This window comes from Macrosteles quadrilineatus, unplaced genomic scaffold, assembly GCF_028750875.1.
Source record: "Macrosteles quadrilineatus isolate MER2022 unplaced genomic scaffold, UCM_ALF_1.0 Scaffold_16__1_contigs__length_3527350, whole genome shotgun sequence".
Classification (NCBI taxonomy): domain Eukaryota; kingdom Metazoa; phylum Arthropoda; class Insecta; order Hemiptera; family Cicadellidae; genus Macrosteles; species Macrosteles quadrilineatus.
In genome coordinates, this window is record NW_026542609.1 from 2,361,091 (window position 1) to 2,380,409 (window position 19,319).

Below are 19,319 nucleotides of genomic sequence, written 5' to 3' on the forward strand. Positions count from 1 at the left end.
GTTTAAAAACGTTGTTATGGACCAACTGTCGCAAATTCTTCATACAACATAGGACATATTTGTGTGAGCCAGTCACAGAATGCGCTAGTGCCTAAAATTCTATCTTCTACATTACCTTTTGTTGATGTCCGAGTTGATGAGTCATAACAGTTGCTATAGTTCACAATTAGTCATTCCATTAGTTAGTTTGAATTCATAAAAAAGTTAATGTATTCGACAGATATCATTAATATACATAAACACAATCTGTCGTACGCTCACACCAACTAAGACAATTTTGATTTAAAAACTGGCAATAATTTTAACATGGTGATGGAATGTCTAGTTGTATCAATAGTCAATGGTATGATATTCGGGCCAGTGACGTAATGTTTTATGTTTATGATCCACTCATTTATGTTCTAATATCCGTGCTATGACGTACTTAGTGCATTCTGAATATGAATGCGGGTAAGAAAGTAATGGAGTGAGATGATTTGGCCTTGGTACTGACGAAGCTGAGCTGATTCTTTAGTCACATATTAAAAGCTAATAAGGGTAGGTCTACGTATGAACACTCAACACGGTTTCAGGAGGAGCACAAGTGTTTAGTCTCAAATTGAACCTGACCTTATTGCATAATAAGTACGATACGCCAACAAATTCCCAACAGAAAAATCAAAACGAATGTATACCGTGTATTCCAAAAAGAATGGATAAAAATTAAACTGGCATAAACACTTTTCATTTAAGATAAAACTGTAAATATCCATTATCTTACTTTACTTCCTAAGTTTTTTCTACATGGTTTTACCACCTAACCTCTCCATGTTCTCCGTTATTTTATTGAAGAAATTCAAGTCGGTGTTCCAGCTCTGACCACACATTGTGGCGAATGTCATTAGCTTTTTTCCCAAAGGCTTAAAATTATCGCTTATCATTGCTTTAAGTTTATCTTTGTTTAAGATTGGCGTGGGATGGAAAAACTTGATCTTTCACAAACCCCAGAAAAAAAAAAACACACCACAAATTTCGTCTCTATAAACCATCAAATAAAGTGTCCTTTAAACTGCACTTCCAAATTGAAACTGTTTGTTTTGAAAATTCAAACGCGCTAACAACAATGGAACAGCTGATTACTGTTGAAGAGTCCTAAACAAAACTTAATGATGCAAGCTTTAAAATTAGTCATAGTTAACTTACGATCCTTGGTAACTCGTATATTAAGCTGTAGGTTTTATCGATTATTTTTTGGCCAAGGTGTATAAAAAAAAACACTTCCAATATTATCATTTAGACATTTTGCATGTTTTCCTTGTGAATTGAGTGATATAAACGGTAGAATGAAAGTGATCAGTGTTAAATGTATAATTTGACAGCTTTCTCCTCGTGATGTGGGCCCGACCTAGGGTCATCTAAGTGAACGTGTCCCCCATCTGACATAAGGGTATCATCAAGTAGTCAGGGACGTCAGGGTACGGGCCAGGGAAAGTGTAACGTCCAGATACAGTTCGGATTTTAAAATTTATTTTAGTACTAGCTGTTACCCGTGGGCTTCGTCCCGTTTGACTTCATGAGTATTAACATAGACTAAGGAGATTCTCCTTAGTCTATGGTATTAAAGCTATTGATTTCCGTAGTGCCGGTTTGGGTGGAATTTCGAAAGGCATTTCATGGTTACTTTGAAAAACAACATTGGTTTTAATAAGCTGTCAGGGCGGAGCGCTAGTAGAGTATTAAAATAAAAGATGACTATGTCCTTTAAGCCTGTGGTTATATTGGCTCTACTAATGGAAACGATCAGCTCAATTAATTGGACAAGTAGTTTTCATGCTATAGACATACTCCAAACATATCTATAATATTTTAATAGTTTCTTCCATCCAAGGCATTGACTTGATCAGTAATACACTAAAACTAATAACACGCTAATCCGTTCCCAGAAATTTCGTTGAGAGAAAACAAATACAATACTTTTTATTAAAACTGTGGAAAAATAAATGCACTTAAAACTTAAAACCATTCTATTCGCACAATACCACAAATAATTTATCAAATTAAAAACATATAACTTAAACAATCTTAATTTGATAGTTTTCATTGTGTTTCTCATTTCTTTCAACGCTTTGATTTAACCTAACCTAACAACGTGTTGTATAGTGTTTGAAAGACTAATTATTTCTATGTTTTATAGTAACTGTAGGAAAAATATACAGTAATGAGTAACACGAGCGCAAACTGTCTTTGCACTCGAAAAACTGTCTACACTGTACTGCGGCTCGTGCGTAAACTTTTCTCTAATGTGCAACAAAGTGCCACCAACCACACACCAGTTACACACAATCGTGTGCAGTGGTGCACACCAGTTACACAAATAACTATTTTGCTACTTTCAAGAATATTCTTTATTTCTTGAGATACTTTCTTACGCAATGCCTACGTGTGAGACGCTTTTTGACTTCAAAACCATTGGTTCAATTCTTCAGTCAATCCATAAAACTATCTATGTACTCTATACAAAGAGAGTTTCTTTGTAAGATCGCCGTCATACTTAAACTTATTTTTAGGTTTTATGTGTCGTTTTAAGGCTAGTGATCTAGTGGAGGGACGAATGGTAAATAAAAAGGGTAATTTCATTTAGGACCCTCAAGTTTGATTTATTTCTTAGTATGATCTTTGACTATTAATTCAATGGTATGATTCAATGATGCTTATCAACTTTCTTCATGGCGGTTTGAAACGTGAGTTGTAATTAACAGCTGATCCTTCAGATGAATGTTTAACTACAGTCAGAATGTAAATAAGTGACTAAACAGTTTATGGAAATGTATTTTCAATAGGCTACTCTTTTATGATTACAACCTAATTGAGGTAGGTAAACAATTATTTATGGCGTAGATCTACAAATTATATCAAAACATTTAATTTATTGTATTCGAGTTTAATTTATTGCAGTAGTTTTTCACCTAATAACTGTCTTAAAACATAATCTTTTAAAGACAACAGGACATTACTATGGATTCGTTTTAGCCATGGAAAAAGTGTTGAAACCTAATAAAATGCACAGTTTCGCACGGGTCTACTCGTAAATATTTATTTTTCCGATGTTAGCCCTAAAGTTGATTACCAATCAACTATATATACAGTGTGTAAATTAAGTATGGAAACAAATCTGTATTTTTAAAACCGAAATAGATAGAAATATTCTATTTGTGGCAATAATAGTTAACAAAGATTCCGCAATTTTTCACATGAAAAATATTTTTTTACCCCCCTAACAGGGTAGGTGGTAGGGGGTGACTTATTTTTTTCAAATAGCAACCCCTATGGAGTGACCCCTCATTTTGAAGGGTTTGTCAAAAGAAACACAATGACGCAAATCCGAGGTGAATATCTCACTCCTAGCTAACATGGCGGATATTCCAAAATGGGCTTTTTTTTACAAAAATTAAATTTTTCATTACCCACCATTTAGGCTAGGGGTGAAATATCTACCTCGGGTTTGCGTCATTCTTTTTCTTTTAACAAACCCTTCAAAATGAGGGGTCACTCAATAGGGATTGTTGTTGAAAAAAATAAGTCACTCCCACCCCCTAGGTACCCTGTTAAAGGGGTTGAAAAAATATTGTTGATTAAAAAAATTGCGGAACCTATGTCAACAATCAATTCCACAAACAGAATATTTCTATCTATTTCGGTTTTAAAAATACAGATTTCTTTCCATTATTTGTGAAATTGGTGCTTTTCACGTACAATAAATCAAATTTTGGAATATCCGCCATTTGGGCTAGGAGTGAGATATTCACCTCGGATTTGCGTCATTGTGTTTCTTTTGACAAACTCTTCAAAATGAGGGGTCACTCAATAGGGGTTGCTATTTGAAAAAAATAAGTCACCCCCTACCACCTACCCTGTTAGGGGGGTAAAAAAATATTTTTCATGTGAAAAATTGCGGAATCTTTGTTAACTATTATTGCCACAAATAGAATATTTCTATATATTTCGGTTTTAAAAATACAGATTTGTTTCCATACTTATTTACACACTGTATTTGTAACGCTAGCTATTGTTGTCTAGCTGTATGTTTTCATTGGCCTTTTGACAAATAACTATCTCAGTAACAAAAATAAGGCAGATAATAGAATTTTAGACACTACCACACTCACAGAACTGTTCAAATAGCCTATAGTACAGAACAGACAGTATACAGTAACAAACAACAGATGTTCCTTATAGATGGATTGGATGTCTACATCGGTACACGAATAATGGACCATAAACATAAACAAATTACGTCACTGGCCCGATTCCTACCCTATACTAATACCATTTATATGATTTCAGCAATTCCATTTAAGCAATGTTAAATAATGTTTATTTTTGTGCCAGCAACGTCATTTGTTTATGTTTATGGTCAATACTGGTTCTGTTCCAGTATTCGTGCTTCGGAATCACAAAGTCAATGCTCATACCAAAAGGTAAAGGCGACCTTAGAAATATTACAATATCGCATTCTGCAAGTAACTCAACCAACTATCTTCTTGAATAAAGTCTTGCTAAAGCTGGCCCATACAGATGAGATGTCAACTTCAGTATCCTAAAATTCATTTTTTTCACTAGGATGTAGGCACGAGCCAAGATTTTTTTCACATTACTTCAGGCTAGACCTACAGTATGCGTTGCGGCATTATCACTTTGATAAAATCCCTTGGTGATTTGGCGAGATTTGGACCGGGGACCTCAGGGACCGAAGTCCCGCGCTCTACCAGCTCGCTCCCCTCAATGGTAAACATTCAATGCTATAAGGTTCTGATTCACGGCGAGACATCAGTTACCTTGATCCTGACAGAGACTACGGTGGTTCATTAAACCATTTAACAATAACAGGGAACCTTCCCGCCATTGGGAACAATAGGCTTATCACTGCAACCACAAGATGTATTGCTCAAGGATCGCTCACAAGAAACTGTGGACATTACGTACGTTGATAAGAGAATAGTTTATTACAAATGTAGTACGCTGTAAAACCCAGTGTACTTTGCTATATGATATTTTGAGGTGACGTGAGATTTTTATCCTTGAATACTCTAGTTACATTTGAAATAACTTGGGTGAATTTGTTTCTTACTTTGCCTACGAGTATGTGTTTGTTGAGTCAAAAAAGATTTCTTTCATGTATAGTGTAGGACCACATAAATGGAGAGATGTTTAAATTTTTTTAAGTTTTCGTTCGCAAAGTTATGCATTTCAAGTAGGCCCTACTGTACTTTTAGTTTTCAATAAGGAAATGTATAATAATTTTTACAAAATACAGAGTGTTTTTCTTAAACGCAACCCAAATAATTACAAGTATACTTGTACATGGTATATCATGAGACACTTTCGACAAAACTAGCTTATTTTATGTTGGTATTCCTGGTTTCTTAACTTTTACCGATCAGCTTATATGCATTGTTTAGGTTGCATTGTTTGCAAGGTTTGGTGTTATTAGCTGATTGGCAATGGAGTAAAGATAACAGGGATACAAACGTATAAGCTTAAAACGTGTCTTACGGTACTTGTAATTTGGGTTGCGTTAATAAAACTCATTGTTTCCGTTGAGATTAGAATTACAGAAGTGTTATGTCGAAGAGAAGACAAGAATTTTCCATATACAGTATTTAGATACATCCATAAGATTAGGGATATTGATCTACGGTAAACAGCTGACTATGGTAAAATGTGCTACTAGAGAAAAGTCTCATAATCATCATCAACGACTGAAATGGAACATGCTAATTCGCCCATAGACTTTACTGATGAAATGAGCATACTTGTATTTCTGAAATATCCCTAATTATATAAAATTATCACCGTTGTTACTGTTTAGGTGGTGTTTGGGTGTGTTGAGCCTGTTGTTCTGTTGGGACCGAGTGGTCAGCCAGAATTCTGAGTGTGCCGTCACGCTTGAAGCCACGGGCCGCATAGAGTAAGTATCTGATGCATAGAGTATTTTATACAGTATTGAATTCGGTTTATTGGTTCTCAGACTTCCGAATGTGTGGACAGAATTGAAACGCCAAGAGTAAGTATAGAGTAGTATCTAATGTTAGGGTTAGGATAGTGTACCTTTTACATTATTAAATACTCGTCTAAATTCCAAATGTGTCGTCAGAAACTAAGCCATGGGCCGCATAAAGTAAGTACTGAGAATTCAACTTAGCATAGAGTATTTTGTCTTATATGACATTCTGTTCTATTGAAGCCATGTGAACTTGTAAAGTCAATCAAAAATAAATCACATTGCTAATTTATAAAATGTTGTATCCAGTCACACCTTAATCGCAGCATACTACACTTTAAGGAGTACCATACTAGTATGGACGTCCATGGAACTATTTGGGAAAACATTAGTTAAAACAGTTTTACCTAACCCGCCATGTTAAACTTCCCTATCCCAAGCGTGATGTATATAACTTCGTTACTTCTCGAGTGATGTAAAGTTGGAAAAAACTCACTCGGTGATGTAATGAAACCCATTTAAATAACATTGAGTGCTTAACTTAAAAAATATACCTCTATGGAGCCAACGACGTTCAACGCTAGAAATCAGCTGCGCGCTTGAATTTTATTGTTATGTTTTGAAGAATTATCCTAACCTAGCTTTTGTTTGTAAATGAACGTTACTGTTAGAAGATGAGTGAAATGGATAATGAAAAATATTGTTCGTAACCTCCTGTATATTGTCGGGTCAGGTAAAATCTTGTACGTTACACGTTACGCAAGAGCGTGTTTACATCACTTCGGTAAATTATGCAACTCGCTTCCGCTCGTTGCACAACATTCGCCTGCGTGATGTAAAAACTCTCTTACTACACTTGTAAGGTAAATAGCTATTACTACATTTACAACTATAACGATAGAACATATGTAGGAAAGCGTCCTTATGTGGTGTATTTCTTTTAAGATACCGTTCTAACATTTATAGAAAAAAATAATGTGACAGTATTTAGTTAAATTCATAATCGTGCATATTCCCTCCTTGACCATAAATCGTAACATAATAAATGTATTTCAAAAGCCAAAAACGTCACAACTCAATTTTCTTACACTTTTAGTTATTGACTTACGATTTTAAAATTCTAAATTTAAATTCAATACCGATCTAATTACCAAAGCTATAAGCCTGAAAGTTTGGTAATTAGATTGAAATACGATGTAAACACGACGGCGGAAAGACACTCGCCCCGGGCTTACTGAACTATGCAAGACGGCAACTTGGCAAGTTCTGAGTCAAGTTCCGACGGAACAATTCGCAGCGAATGAATTAATGATCTGAAAGTTGCAAACATTGAAAGGAGTGAGTTCGGTGCTATGTCAACAATGAGGCGGCGAACTGGAAGAAACCGGAGTAGGTTCTTGATTTACGAATCTGGCTGTATTTTGCTCATGGATGTATGGTTTGGACAATTTTGAAATATATGTAACGATATAAAAGATGAAGTTCCAATTTTTGTTCTAGTGTAGGATTTTGGACCCTATAAGATCCTCGGGTTTAACTACCAAATAACCAATGGATTTCATCTGATTTTAAGTGATTATATCGCAACCTATAAGTCATGACTAAATTAATGTGAAATACTATCTCGTGCTAAAGCATAGCGTCTAGGCGTCTAGGACAAACAATAATTATTGTATTTCTATTACGCGAAACCAATGAATCATTTTAACCATACATTTCATACTCATACTAAGGAGGATTTGAAGGACCTGTGAATGAGGGTGCACAATAAGCTGTTTCAGCTGCGATGCAATTCCATGGTCTACTTAAAAGCCCCTCTTTTAAAAATCCCAGATTTCCCTACTACTGAAAATACTACTTGATAAGGTTAGGAACTTCTCTACGTACATAAGAAGCTATCAGTAGCTTAGGTCTATAATCATAGACGAGTAGAGGAGATAGAATACGAAATTTTAAATGGTTAAGTGCCACCTTCCATATTATGATGCATTTTAATTTTAGTTTATGATTATGATTGTTACTTGTTGTTGAACTCCACCCACTCAACCAACATAAATCTCAACCTTTAGATTATCAATACAGTAGGCCTAAATTATACTAGGGACTAAAATACATAATACGTGACAGACTATTGGGACAGAATATTAAATCAAGAGAAAATATGTATGTAATTCTCATGTATACACTATAAGGATGAGCTTTACTCTGAATACGGTCTTGAGGACATACTTACGTGATCTTCAAGTTGCGCATGCACAGATTGTGTCAGTCCATTGTTGTAGACCGGATGTACAACCCTATGAGATCATACACCCTATGAGATACCCTTGGCCTTCTGCACGGCCTGGCTTAAGTATCCTTGCCCCTTGGCCTCTGTTAGGGCCAAAATATGGCCTCCCAGCTTCCTCGGATCTTATCAGGAGGAACCGCTGTCGGAACTGAGTGATTTGTTTTAATTTTGGCTACTGTGTTATTGTCTAACATAAGATTTGCTGTTTGGAGATTTCATCTGTGTTTAATAAGTGGTTGTACCTGTGAACAAAATGGAAGTTCCTTGAGGATGTTTATTTATCTTGCATTAGCAAGATTGCATTCTTACTTTTGTTCAACTCAATGTTGTAATTTGGCGTTAAAACGATGTTTCACATTCATTATCATTATCATTACAGTACTTTTCTGACAACATTTTTACCTAGCGCATTTTGTGCTGAAAAATTCAAGATGAGTGTAGAATTAAGTGAGATGACCTGTGTAGCTTTGTCCTGACTAAGATCAGCTGTTTCTTTAGTCAGGTTAAAAGCCAAACGATCAAGGACTATCAAAAAGCTACTGACTTTTCTCAGGACAAAACCGGGCATTTAGGCAAACACTTTAACTTATCAGTTCCCAATTAATGACTGTTAAACGAAATAAAAACAATTATACGTTATAACATAGTGTTTGAATGGTTTAAATTTGTAAAATGTCATCATTATTAACTCAATTAGCATTTCTGTTTATGGTGTTAAATCAATAAATTCCTGCTAATTTACATGTATAATATTAAAAAAAGTGGTTAAATGGTTGGTTTTGGCAAATTTTAACATTTTGAAGAAATTATTCAATGTTTAGTAAATCAGTCAATTCTTTTGTTGTATATTAAGATTTATATATATATTTACTCGATGATACCGACCTGTTACTTAACTGTGGTTTTAAAATATTTATAAATATTCTAAATGCAAATACTGTTAAACAGGTAATAAGTTATAGAAAACCAGATTTTGCAAGGAATAAACCAATTTAATTTCAAAGTTGACACATAACTAAAGATAACTTTGGGCTTTGTTCGTTTTTCATAATTGAAGAATGCTTTCCACCTCCAACCCTCTTCCGATCGAAAAATTACTTTGCACTCATAAAACTGCTACTGGTTTAATTAGCAAAATGAATTCCAACTGTCCGACGGTGATTAATAAAACAAAGGCGCTGATAAATCAAAGAGCTACTAATACAAGGGAAAAATGTTCTCAGCACTTTCTCGGGAAATATGGCAGCCAACGGTGGAAATGTTTGATTAAATTCGGTTTAAATAATGTCCCCCATTGTAATTGTTACAAGATAGTTCTACTGTTAACGTGTATTTACAGAAGTCAAAACCCTTTAAAGATAAGTGTGGTTAATTTAAAATTCAAATAGCACATAGTTGATTGAACCACTTTCGGAGTTTCCTACTGTTTAAATGAATTATACTTCATTCATTCATAAGTAGCTATAGTTATATATGGCATACAAGTTGCTATACTTTAACAATAAAGTGTCCTTGTAGGTAAGCCTAAGTCATGTTTTAAAGCCCGTGCATAAGTCATAACAGCATAATGACCATAGCACACTATATCGGTGGCAGAACTACGTTATATTCATTATAAAGCCGGTATAACCACTTAATCTATACTACTGTAAAACTATAATATACAATGGGATAATTCTGCACTTTGAAGAGTTGTTTCTACACTATTCTGTGCTACTATCCGTGTTATAGCCCAGTCACTTTAGGTAAGAACCTAGACATGAAAGATGTAAAGCTGATTTTTTGCATGGTGATAGTATATAATAGGAAAGGTGTTTTCTGAAAGTTCCCTGAATTTCCCCCCCTTGCTTCCCCTTAAAACCCCCCCTCCCCCGAAACACCAGGTTGAAAGTGTAGTGTTTAACTAAATCACCTATATCTTTTGATGTAAACGAGCTATCAGCATAATTATTTTTTCTTTGAACTCCCCGTAAAATTTACTTTAATAAAATAACCTTACATGTAGCATTATCTCTATTGGGTGGGTTTATATCTGTGATATAACAAAAAATATTAATTTTTTTTACATAAAATTGTAGATTAGGTCAAACCCTGGTTTTTACAGTAAGTCGTACGTCAATGTGTTTGAAACAAAACTTTTTACCTATTTTATGAGCTTTCCAAAAATGTATAACAATATATATTTTAATTTAAGTTGTTACCGAATGAAGCTATTTAAATCCATGCTTCACTTAGCACATCATTCCAAATTGTTCAGTAGTGCCCAGTTCATTTTTTCTAGTATGGGCCGTTAAAAAAATAACAGGGGGTCTCCACACTTTTTACTAACCCTGTATAATTCAGTTTTAAAAATATTTGTACAACTAAATCTAGAGTTCTACTGGACCGATTTTATACAGGGTGTCCATAAAAAACGTTTCAGGACTTTGGGAAATGGATCCCCATACTAGAAGGAAGAAAAAAGTTTATGGGAAGGTATGTCCGAAAATGCATATTTACCCAGATATCCGCCATTTTGTTTTTTATACAAAAATATTTTTATCTGTGAAGTTTTTTATTTGATGATTATGAAACTTGGTAAACATGTTACCATACACAAGACCTATTATAGAAAAAATAATAAAGTTGTTCCGATTGTAAATTTCAAAATGGCGGCAGTTTGAATTTTTCTAACTTTATTAACTCGAAAACGGTTAATTCTACGAAAAAATGTCAAGAATTTTTTTTTAGCATTTTTAATGCCTATCAAACAATACCAAGATCTAAAAGATCGGACAAAAGATAACTGAAATATTACGTTTTTTCTGTAAAAATAAGGCAAAAATTAGGGGTTCCCCGACTAACTTTGCCTTATTTTTACAGAAAAAACTTAATATTTCAGTTATCTTTTGTCCGATCTTTTTGATCTTGGTATTGTTTGACAGGGAATTAAAAATTCTAAAAAGAAGTATTCATGACATTTTTTCATAGAATTAACCGTTTTCGAGTTAATAAAGTTAGAAAAATTCAAACGGCCGCCATTTTGAAATTTACAATCGGAACAACTTTATTATTTTTTCTATAATAGGTCTTGTGTATGGTAACATGTTTACCAAGTTTCATAATCATCGAATAAAAAACTTCACAGATAAAAATATTTTTGTATAAAAAACAAAATGGCGGATATCTGGGTAAATATGCATTTTCGGACATACCTTCCCATAAACTTTTTTCTTCCTTCTAGTACGGGGATCCATTTCCCAAAGTCCTGAAACGTTTTTTATGGACACCCTGTATATATTGTGTCGTTGGAAAGCTTAATTCATGTAAATTTGCAAATAATTATGAAAGTTTGTTTTTGTTATGATTTATGTTGAAAAAAAAAAATGTTTTCCAAAAGAAATACATTGAAAACTGTGTTTTTCACACGTTTTATTTGGGTGCGACTTTTGGCTACTTATTTTGAGTATTTCCAAAAAGTGCATGGTACCAATTTGTAGGAAATGTTATTCTCTTTCAGAATATCACCTTCCACTCTGGTGGATTTCCTCACCATTTAAAAGTTATTTGCTAAAAGGCTGAGCAACCTCTGAATTTATAGTAATGATAAAATACTGAGTAAGGGATATTTTCGTTAAACTTTGTACAACTAAATCTAGACTTCTACTAGACTGATTTTGTTAATTAATGGGTCATTGGAAAGCCTAATTCATGTAGATTTGCAAATAATTATGAAAGTGTGAGTTTATCAAATATTTGTGGTGAAAGTTTCTTTTTTCAAGTTTCTGTTTTCAAGTTTCTATTTGTAGCCAGCTTTTGCCTGCCTTTATTAAGAATTTTCAAAAAATGCATGGTAGTTATTTGTAGTAAATTGTATTCTCTTTCAGAATATCACATCCACTTTGGTAGATTTTCCCTCCATTTAAAAGTTATTGGTAATAAGCTAAGTGATCTACAAATTTTAAGTGGCGAGAAAATACTAAATTGTTTTTTTTTTAAACTTTGTACAACTAAATTGATTGTATAAATGATTGTATAAAGCATTGATTGTATAAATTCACTCCCACCCTTCATTGACGAAGGAACTGACGATGATGAGGGAAAAGAAAGTTGATATGTACTGTATTGTTTATGCCTTACTTAAGTGCTTTTTAACTGTAGGCTAATTAAACCTGTTGAGCATATATTTGCCTTTTCTTATAACTACCGATTACTTAATTTTTAATCCTTGTGAGTACTTATTTTCTTACTATTTTTGTAATTCAGTGTTCTTATTTTGCTTGTTAAACATTCACACAGGGTGTGTAAACAATAAATAAATAAAAAGTAATCATTTAGTAATATTTACTGAACAATTTGGAATGATGTGCTAAGTGAAGCATGGATTTAAATAGCTTCATTCGGTAACAACTTAAATTAAAATATATATTGTTATACATTTTTGGAAAGCTCATAAAATAGGTAAAAAGTTTTGTTTCAAACACATTGACGTACGACTTACTGTAAAAACCAGGGTTTGACCTAATCTACAATTTTATGTAAAAAAAATTAATATTTTTTGTTATATCACAGATATAAACCCACCCAATAGAGATAATGCTACATGTAAGGTTATTTTATTAAAGTAAATTTTACGGGGAGTTCAAAGAAAAAATAATTATGCTGATAGCTCGTTTACATCAAAAGATATAGGTGATTTAGTAAAACACTACACTTTCAACCTGGTGTTTTGGGGGAGGGGGGGTTTTAAGGGGAAGCAAGGGGGGGAAATTCGGGGAACTTTCAGAAAACACCCTTCCTATCATACACTATCACCATGCAAAAAATCAGCCTTACATCTTTCATGTCTTTGTTGGCCTTGATTTTTAACTTAAGTTACTGGGCTATTAATAAATAATACAATTTACTATTGGATACTGAAGTAGACATCCCATCTATACGGACCAGCTGTCATACATTTTTGACTAAAAGAACATAGTTGTGTGAGCCAGTCACAGATTTCGCTACATATTGTAATCTTTAACCATGGTAATGGATTATATGTTTTCCCTTTTCACTTCTGTATTTAATACTTGTTGTGGTGTCTAGGGGCCGAGCTCTATGTTTGAGATACGCCGACATCAACAACGCCTTCGCCAAGGCGCGGGCAAGGGTAGGTCTCGCCGCCCCAGCCAGGGAACCTATATCAGACCCGGCCCTGGGACAGCTTGGGACAGCCCTGCAGGAGACTACCAGGATACTGGCTAGCAGGTCGGTCATGTAAACTATAGTCTGTATGATGGGACCTGTCTCTGGACTGGCCAATGGTTTAAGGGGGATAGCGGGCTGGTCTTATAGTAGAGCGCGGGGCTTCGGTGCCCGAGGTCCCGGGTTCAAATCTCTCTATCAACAATGGATTTTATCTATGTGATAAAACTAGCGCTGGGCTAGAGCTAGCGTCCAAAGATGAGGTGGAGGGGCATAAAAAATGGTTTAAGTCCCAGGTAGAGAGATTATCAGGAGATAGATTCCATCATACAGACCATAACACATACTGGCTAGCAGGTTGGTCAAGTAAACTATACTTTGTACGATGGAATCTGTCTCCTGCCCAACCGTCTACCTGGGGATCGGGTGATGGGTAAAGGTCCGGACCAGTCACAGGTACACAACGGGTCAGGAGACATGTTCTGTCATACAGACTATAACAGATTTTGGACTAGAATTTTGTTCAAGTAAATTTTACTTTGCATGGTGGAACCTGTCTCCTGGCCCTTCGTCTACCTAGGGATCGGGTGATGGGTAAAGGTCCGGACCAGTCACAGGTAGACAACGGGTCAGGAGACATGTTCTGTAATACAGACTATAACAGATTTTTGACTAGAATTTTGTTCAAGTAAATTTTACTTTGCATGGTGGAACCTGACTCCTGGCCCTTCGTCTACCTGGGGACTGGTCAATGATTTAATACCGAGACTAGTCCAGGTAGACATAGGGTCAGGAGATAGATTCCATCATACAGACCGTAACACATACTGGCTAGCAGAGCGGTCAAGCAAACTAACAAATTACAAGTCTAGAATATAAGAGTATTTGTAGAGCATAATTAATTTTCTAGGTAGCCAAAAAAGTTATTGTGATTCATATCTGAACATTTTTGTCGATTCTTGAATCTTGAGTGGTATTAGTTCTGATCCTAGAAGTACTTTAATTGGTATATTAGTTTATGCGTTCTGACAAAAGTTTGACGTTATATTGCAACCACACCAGACCATGTTTGGAGCGTTCTCTTACAAGAAAGAAACACCTAGAATTTGACTAATGGCATAGAAAACACAAACCTCATGAAATAGTAATCAAGTGAAATATTTTAAATGAAAACTGTGAAAATGAGGATTTACTGGTTAAAGATAATATTTAAGGGTCGTGAAAACATCTACGGTTAAAAAAAATGTATACTGAGGTGTAAATGTTTTTTTTTAACAACACTACGAATTTTATGAGTTTGGGGACATATAATCTTGGAATAATATAGGCCTAGTTAATTATTTAAGGAAATATGTGTTAAATTTATTGTAATGATGTGGTTAAATTAACAAACTCAATAACACCAATTTCCCTTATTGCATCCTTGTGCAAAACTATCTTGGAAAATTCAGATATTTACCCAGTCCTATACCTAACTTTGACGGAGTTGTCGTTGTGTTAAACATAACAATAAACTCAGTTACATAACGATAAACATAACATTTATCGTTATCTATTTATGAACACCGGTTTGTTGGCACTGTAAATAGTTTCCGATCACAGTTTATTTAATAAAGGCATTTTCAGGAAAAAGGTTTTTTAAGTGTAGATTTTTGTTAAGTTTCGCCTAAAAATTGTCATCCTAAGTCAAATTACAACTACTTACAAAGCAAAGTAAACTAATTAGAAAACTAAAAATATTTCGTAGCCATTTCCGTTCAAAAACACGATGTCTGCATTCGCATTTTGGAATGTTCATACAGGCGTATTCTTAAAATGTAATACTGTCTGCAATAAGACTATTAACATTCATAGCGTCCCGAAAATAATTTGATTTAAAAACCAGTGTTAAGCTGCTTCTCACGAACGGTGCGTCCGGTCGCGGATTTGCATTTCTTGGTTTTAATGAGATTTGAGTATCGACTGTAATCAGCATCTGCACCTTAGGGGGAAGTTCTCTGTTGAAAATCTCCAAGTAGAATCTTGTCACAAAGTACTTTTGTTCTTGTTATGTTTTAACATTTGCCATAATTGGTTACAGAAAACAAAATGGACAGTCGTTAAGGATATTGAAGCTGATTCGCTTGGTTTTATCTCTGAGTTTTGTATACTATAGCAGATAGTCTATCAAAATAGACTAGTTGTCGTTAATTATTATTTTAATAGAACCTTTGACTAATATCTAACAGTAAATGATAGAACTTACTTTTTATGAATCGGTTTTTAATCAATTAAAAAGTTCATACATTTTGACATTTCAACTTAGCACACGTCTAAATTGCACAAAATCATTGGCCAATGATGGTCTACTTGGTTGGACTGTACAAATGTATTTATCTATGCGTTAAGTTATAAGGATCACGAACTTTTGAGAAAGCCGCACACATGTCAACCACATTCTTGAATAAAATGTCTTGAGGAGAAACTTACCCAAAATTTTAGCTTTAAACGTTTAAATAACCCTCTTCCCAAGTAAACCTCAATTAAAGGGTTGTATTTAATTACATTGAAGATGAGTCATCATTTACATTTGTTTGTTTACTTTTTCTGAGTGAAAAATTTAGATTCTAATTACAGATTTCCCGTGTTTAAATTAAGATAAAGTTATTAGTTTTGATTCTGCCACAGTTTGTTGCAAGTACATAAGTGATTTTCATTAGAATAATCAATGAGTACGATTCAGCTTTGCCTCTATAATCCATGGTAAGTTGATAATATTTTGTACACAGTCCATTCAAAGACCCATATTATTCTCTTCTGTATTCGCATCTTCTTTGCGAAACACGGGCATCCCAACTTGAAATAAATAATAATTAATTTTTAACTAAGTCTCCTTTTACAATTGTTTATATTCTTTAAAATGGGCTTGGTATCTTTAGTTCTTGGTGGAGTATCAATTTAAAGATGGTAACAGAAAAACTGCGTCGTTATTTTATTTTTAAATTTAATCGAAACAATAAGTGTAATGAAATAGTTTCTCAAATTACACGTCCTGTAGTTTGTTCATAGCTTAGGATCTTAGAGATATCATAGAAAAGAAATTAACTAAAAGCATATACAAGTTAACAGTTTCATAGCTAATAGATTTCATTGATAAACAAATTTAACTTACGTTAAAATATATATATCAGAGAGATGTCTATCTTAATGAAACTTGACATGTGTTTTTTCGAAAAATTTATGATCTCAGTCATAAATTAGTTTGGTATATTTAGATAACCTTTTTATAGAATTGACACATTTTTCTCAGTAGTAAAAATTTTTTGATAGTGCATTTCAATATGATGAGCTAGATAAGAACTTATTAGAGAGAAAATTTAATGTCATTTTCGCGAAAATTCATCTTTGTAAACATTTTTATTAGGTTCAAAAACATTTTTTTACCAAAATTAACCGCGTTATTACTGGCGATAATTTAGACCCAAACTAAACTAAAACACATCTACAGTATACAGTAGCAATTATTTCTAACCTCTACTTCCAAATAAAATTTCTATAAGAGAATTTGATCACAAACAAGATTACGAAAGTAACAATCTGTCGACGTTTTATCTCGATTTGTGCCGTAAAGGCCGGCAAGTCGCCGGACCCTGTTATCGTAGCTGACGGGGCCCATTACCTCCCAAACCTCACATTTTTCATTCGTTTTTCAAGGGGACGAGGTGCTGACGCGAGGGAAACTGTTTTATTAAAAACATTTGCCAATTCAATATGTGACGGACAAATGGTAAATGGCGCGGTGATCTGGTGCATACGGTGCCAGTGGACCTTTACACCTAACGGGTGTTTTATGTTAGAAGATATTGAGAGTTTAAAGGTGTCTATTGAGTATTTATTGAATTTTTAGTAGGAAAGAAGTACGGTTGTATATACTCTGGTAAGTCCCTACGCGGACTGAAGAGGCTTAAGGGGATAGGACATCATAATTATTATCTACAAAACCATACTATAAGTCTTACAAACGCTTGCCTAACCAACATTTATAGCTGTTGCCGTTGGTTTGCAGCAATGTATGTTTTTCAGGGTCTATCCAATTGTTGTATAATTTAATAGGTCAAATCCTTTTATATTACACTTTTTATTATTAATAATATTACTTTGCAACAAAATTTCACTAAGAAATTAAATATCTTATCAAAGTGTAACTTATATTATCAAGTATACTTATATGCTGGTTTGATGGCCATAACGAGTTTAACACGAATTAAACAGTCCTTATCGCAATGTTATGACAAGGAATATTGTTTCACTCGAGAAGAGAGGTATAATAAAGTGAAGCAGCAAGTCCCGCCTCTTGCACCGCCCCCGCCGCCTCCGTGCCACCCCCACTCATGTACCATGTTGCAGGTCCAATCTTAACGGCATCGAGGTGGAAGCGGCACTGCCTAGGATAGACAACAGCTAAACCAGCGAGCAAGGAATACCAGCTAAACCGACATATGGGACTACTGCCCCCGGTATCTCCGCCGCCTCCGTGCCACCCACGCTCATGTTTCGTTTTGCAGGTTCAATCTTAACGGCATCGAGGTGGAAGCGGCGTTGCCTAGGATAGACACCAGCTACACCGACATCTGGGACTACTGCCCCCGGTACCTACGCCGCCCCCAGGCCTGCCGCCCCCAGAGATACAGACGTCACGACGCCCTCTGCAACAACCTAGAGAACCCGACCTGGGGTGCCGCCCGCACACCGTTCCGACGTATTGTGCCTCCGGAGTATGGGGATGGTGAGTGTCAGAGTTACAGAATAGAGTCACCATAGGTTATACAGTCATAGCTTTCTCAAATGAAAGGCACCAAAAAATGTGGCAAGGCCGCAATCCGCTCCACTATAATATATAATAACGACCGTAACAACAAACTAGTAAACATTCGCAGTACTCATACGCTCTATGTGTAGACCGGGACTGCGGCGTTGCCACATTTCCCCAATCGCGTTGTTGTATTACCTAGTTCTCCACTAGTCCGACACTATCCTACACGACACCTTCCTACAAGTCTCCGACACATTCCGATGCCTTCCGTACTTTTTAAGGCAATAATCCATTGGTGCGATGGGCTCCGTCAGTAACCGACGAGATATTCGATATTTTAAGCTTTTTCGTAATTTTTTTTGGCTGCTAGAGCAGTAAAAGAGGTCTTTATTTGTCCATCCGATGTTTCTTTGTTCGTATAATCTTTTTTTATAATAGTTGGTCCACCATTTAAGAACCAATCACCACTCAAATCCATAGAACTTGCATCATTGAAAGCATCAGAATATGTACAGGCAGCTTTTATAACGTACTGTATAACGAAAGGGATGTTCCCAAAACAGTTTCGATCAAACGTTCGTCAATACTCATGTCAATGTCAGATCCGACATCCGACAACAATGCCCCAGAGAGCAATTTTGTCGGAACGTGTCGGATCGGAAAGTGTCATGTCGGACTAGTGGGTCCATTTAAAGTCATGCAAAATAATTTTGTCGGAAGTTGTTGGAGACTTGTCGGAAGGTGTCGGACCAGTTGGTTTCCTGATTTAGAAGACCCTATACTAGTAGTATAGATCGTCTTAATTAGGATGGCGTGTGGGGAGGGATGATGTAGAGGCTCCTAAAAACCTTGAAAGTTCCTATTTTACAAACCACTTGTGATATTAAATCAATCTGATTAAAAGTAGGCCTAACTGTTAAGAAAACTGTATGAAATAACAAATGCGACGGTATAGGGGGAGAGTTGTACGCAAGCGCATCCCACTCACCACTTCAATTGACACAATCTGTTTAAAATAATGGATTAAATCTCAACGGCGCATTTCAGTAGGAAAATGCATTTTAAAACTACTTTCAAAAATATAATATGTT

The 19,319-nt window shown here is 35.1% G+C and overlaps 1 protein-coding gene across 1 annotated transcript in view; it reads left to right on the plus strand.

Moving 5' to 3' along the window:
- The first annotated feature begins 14,026 nt into the window (after window positions 1–14,026).
- Window positions 14,027–19,319, plus strand: part of LOC129005141 (lactoperoxidase-like) — a 96,150-nt gene continuing 90,857 nt past the window's right edge. The window contains exons 1-2 of the mRNA XM_054433958.1: window positions 14,027–14,124; window positions 17,981–18,201. Coding sequence (XP_054289933.1) covers window positions 14,027–14,124; window positions 17,981–18,201 — 319 coding nt within the window. The remainder of the gene's footprint in view (window positions 14,125–17,980; window positions 18,202–19,319) is intronic.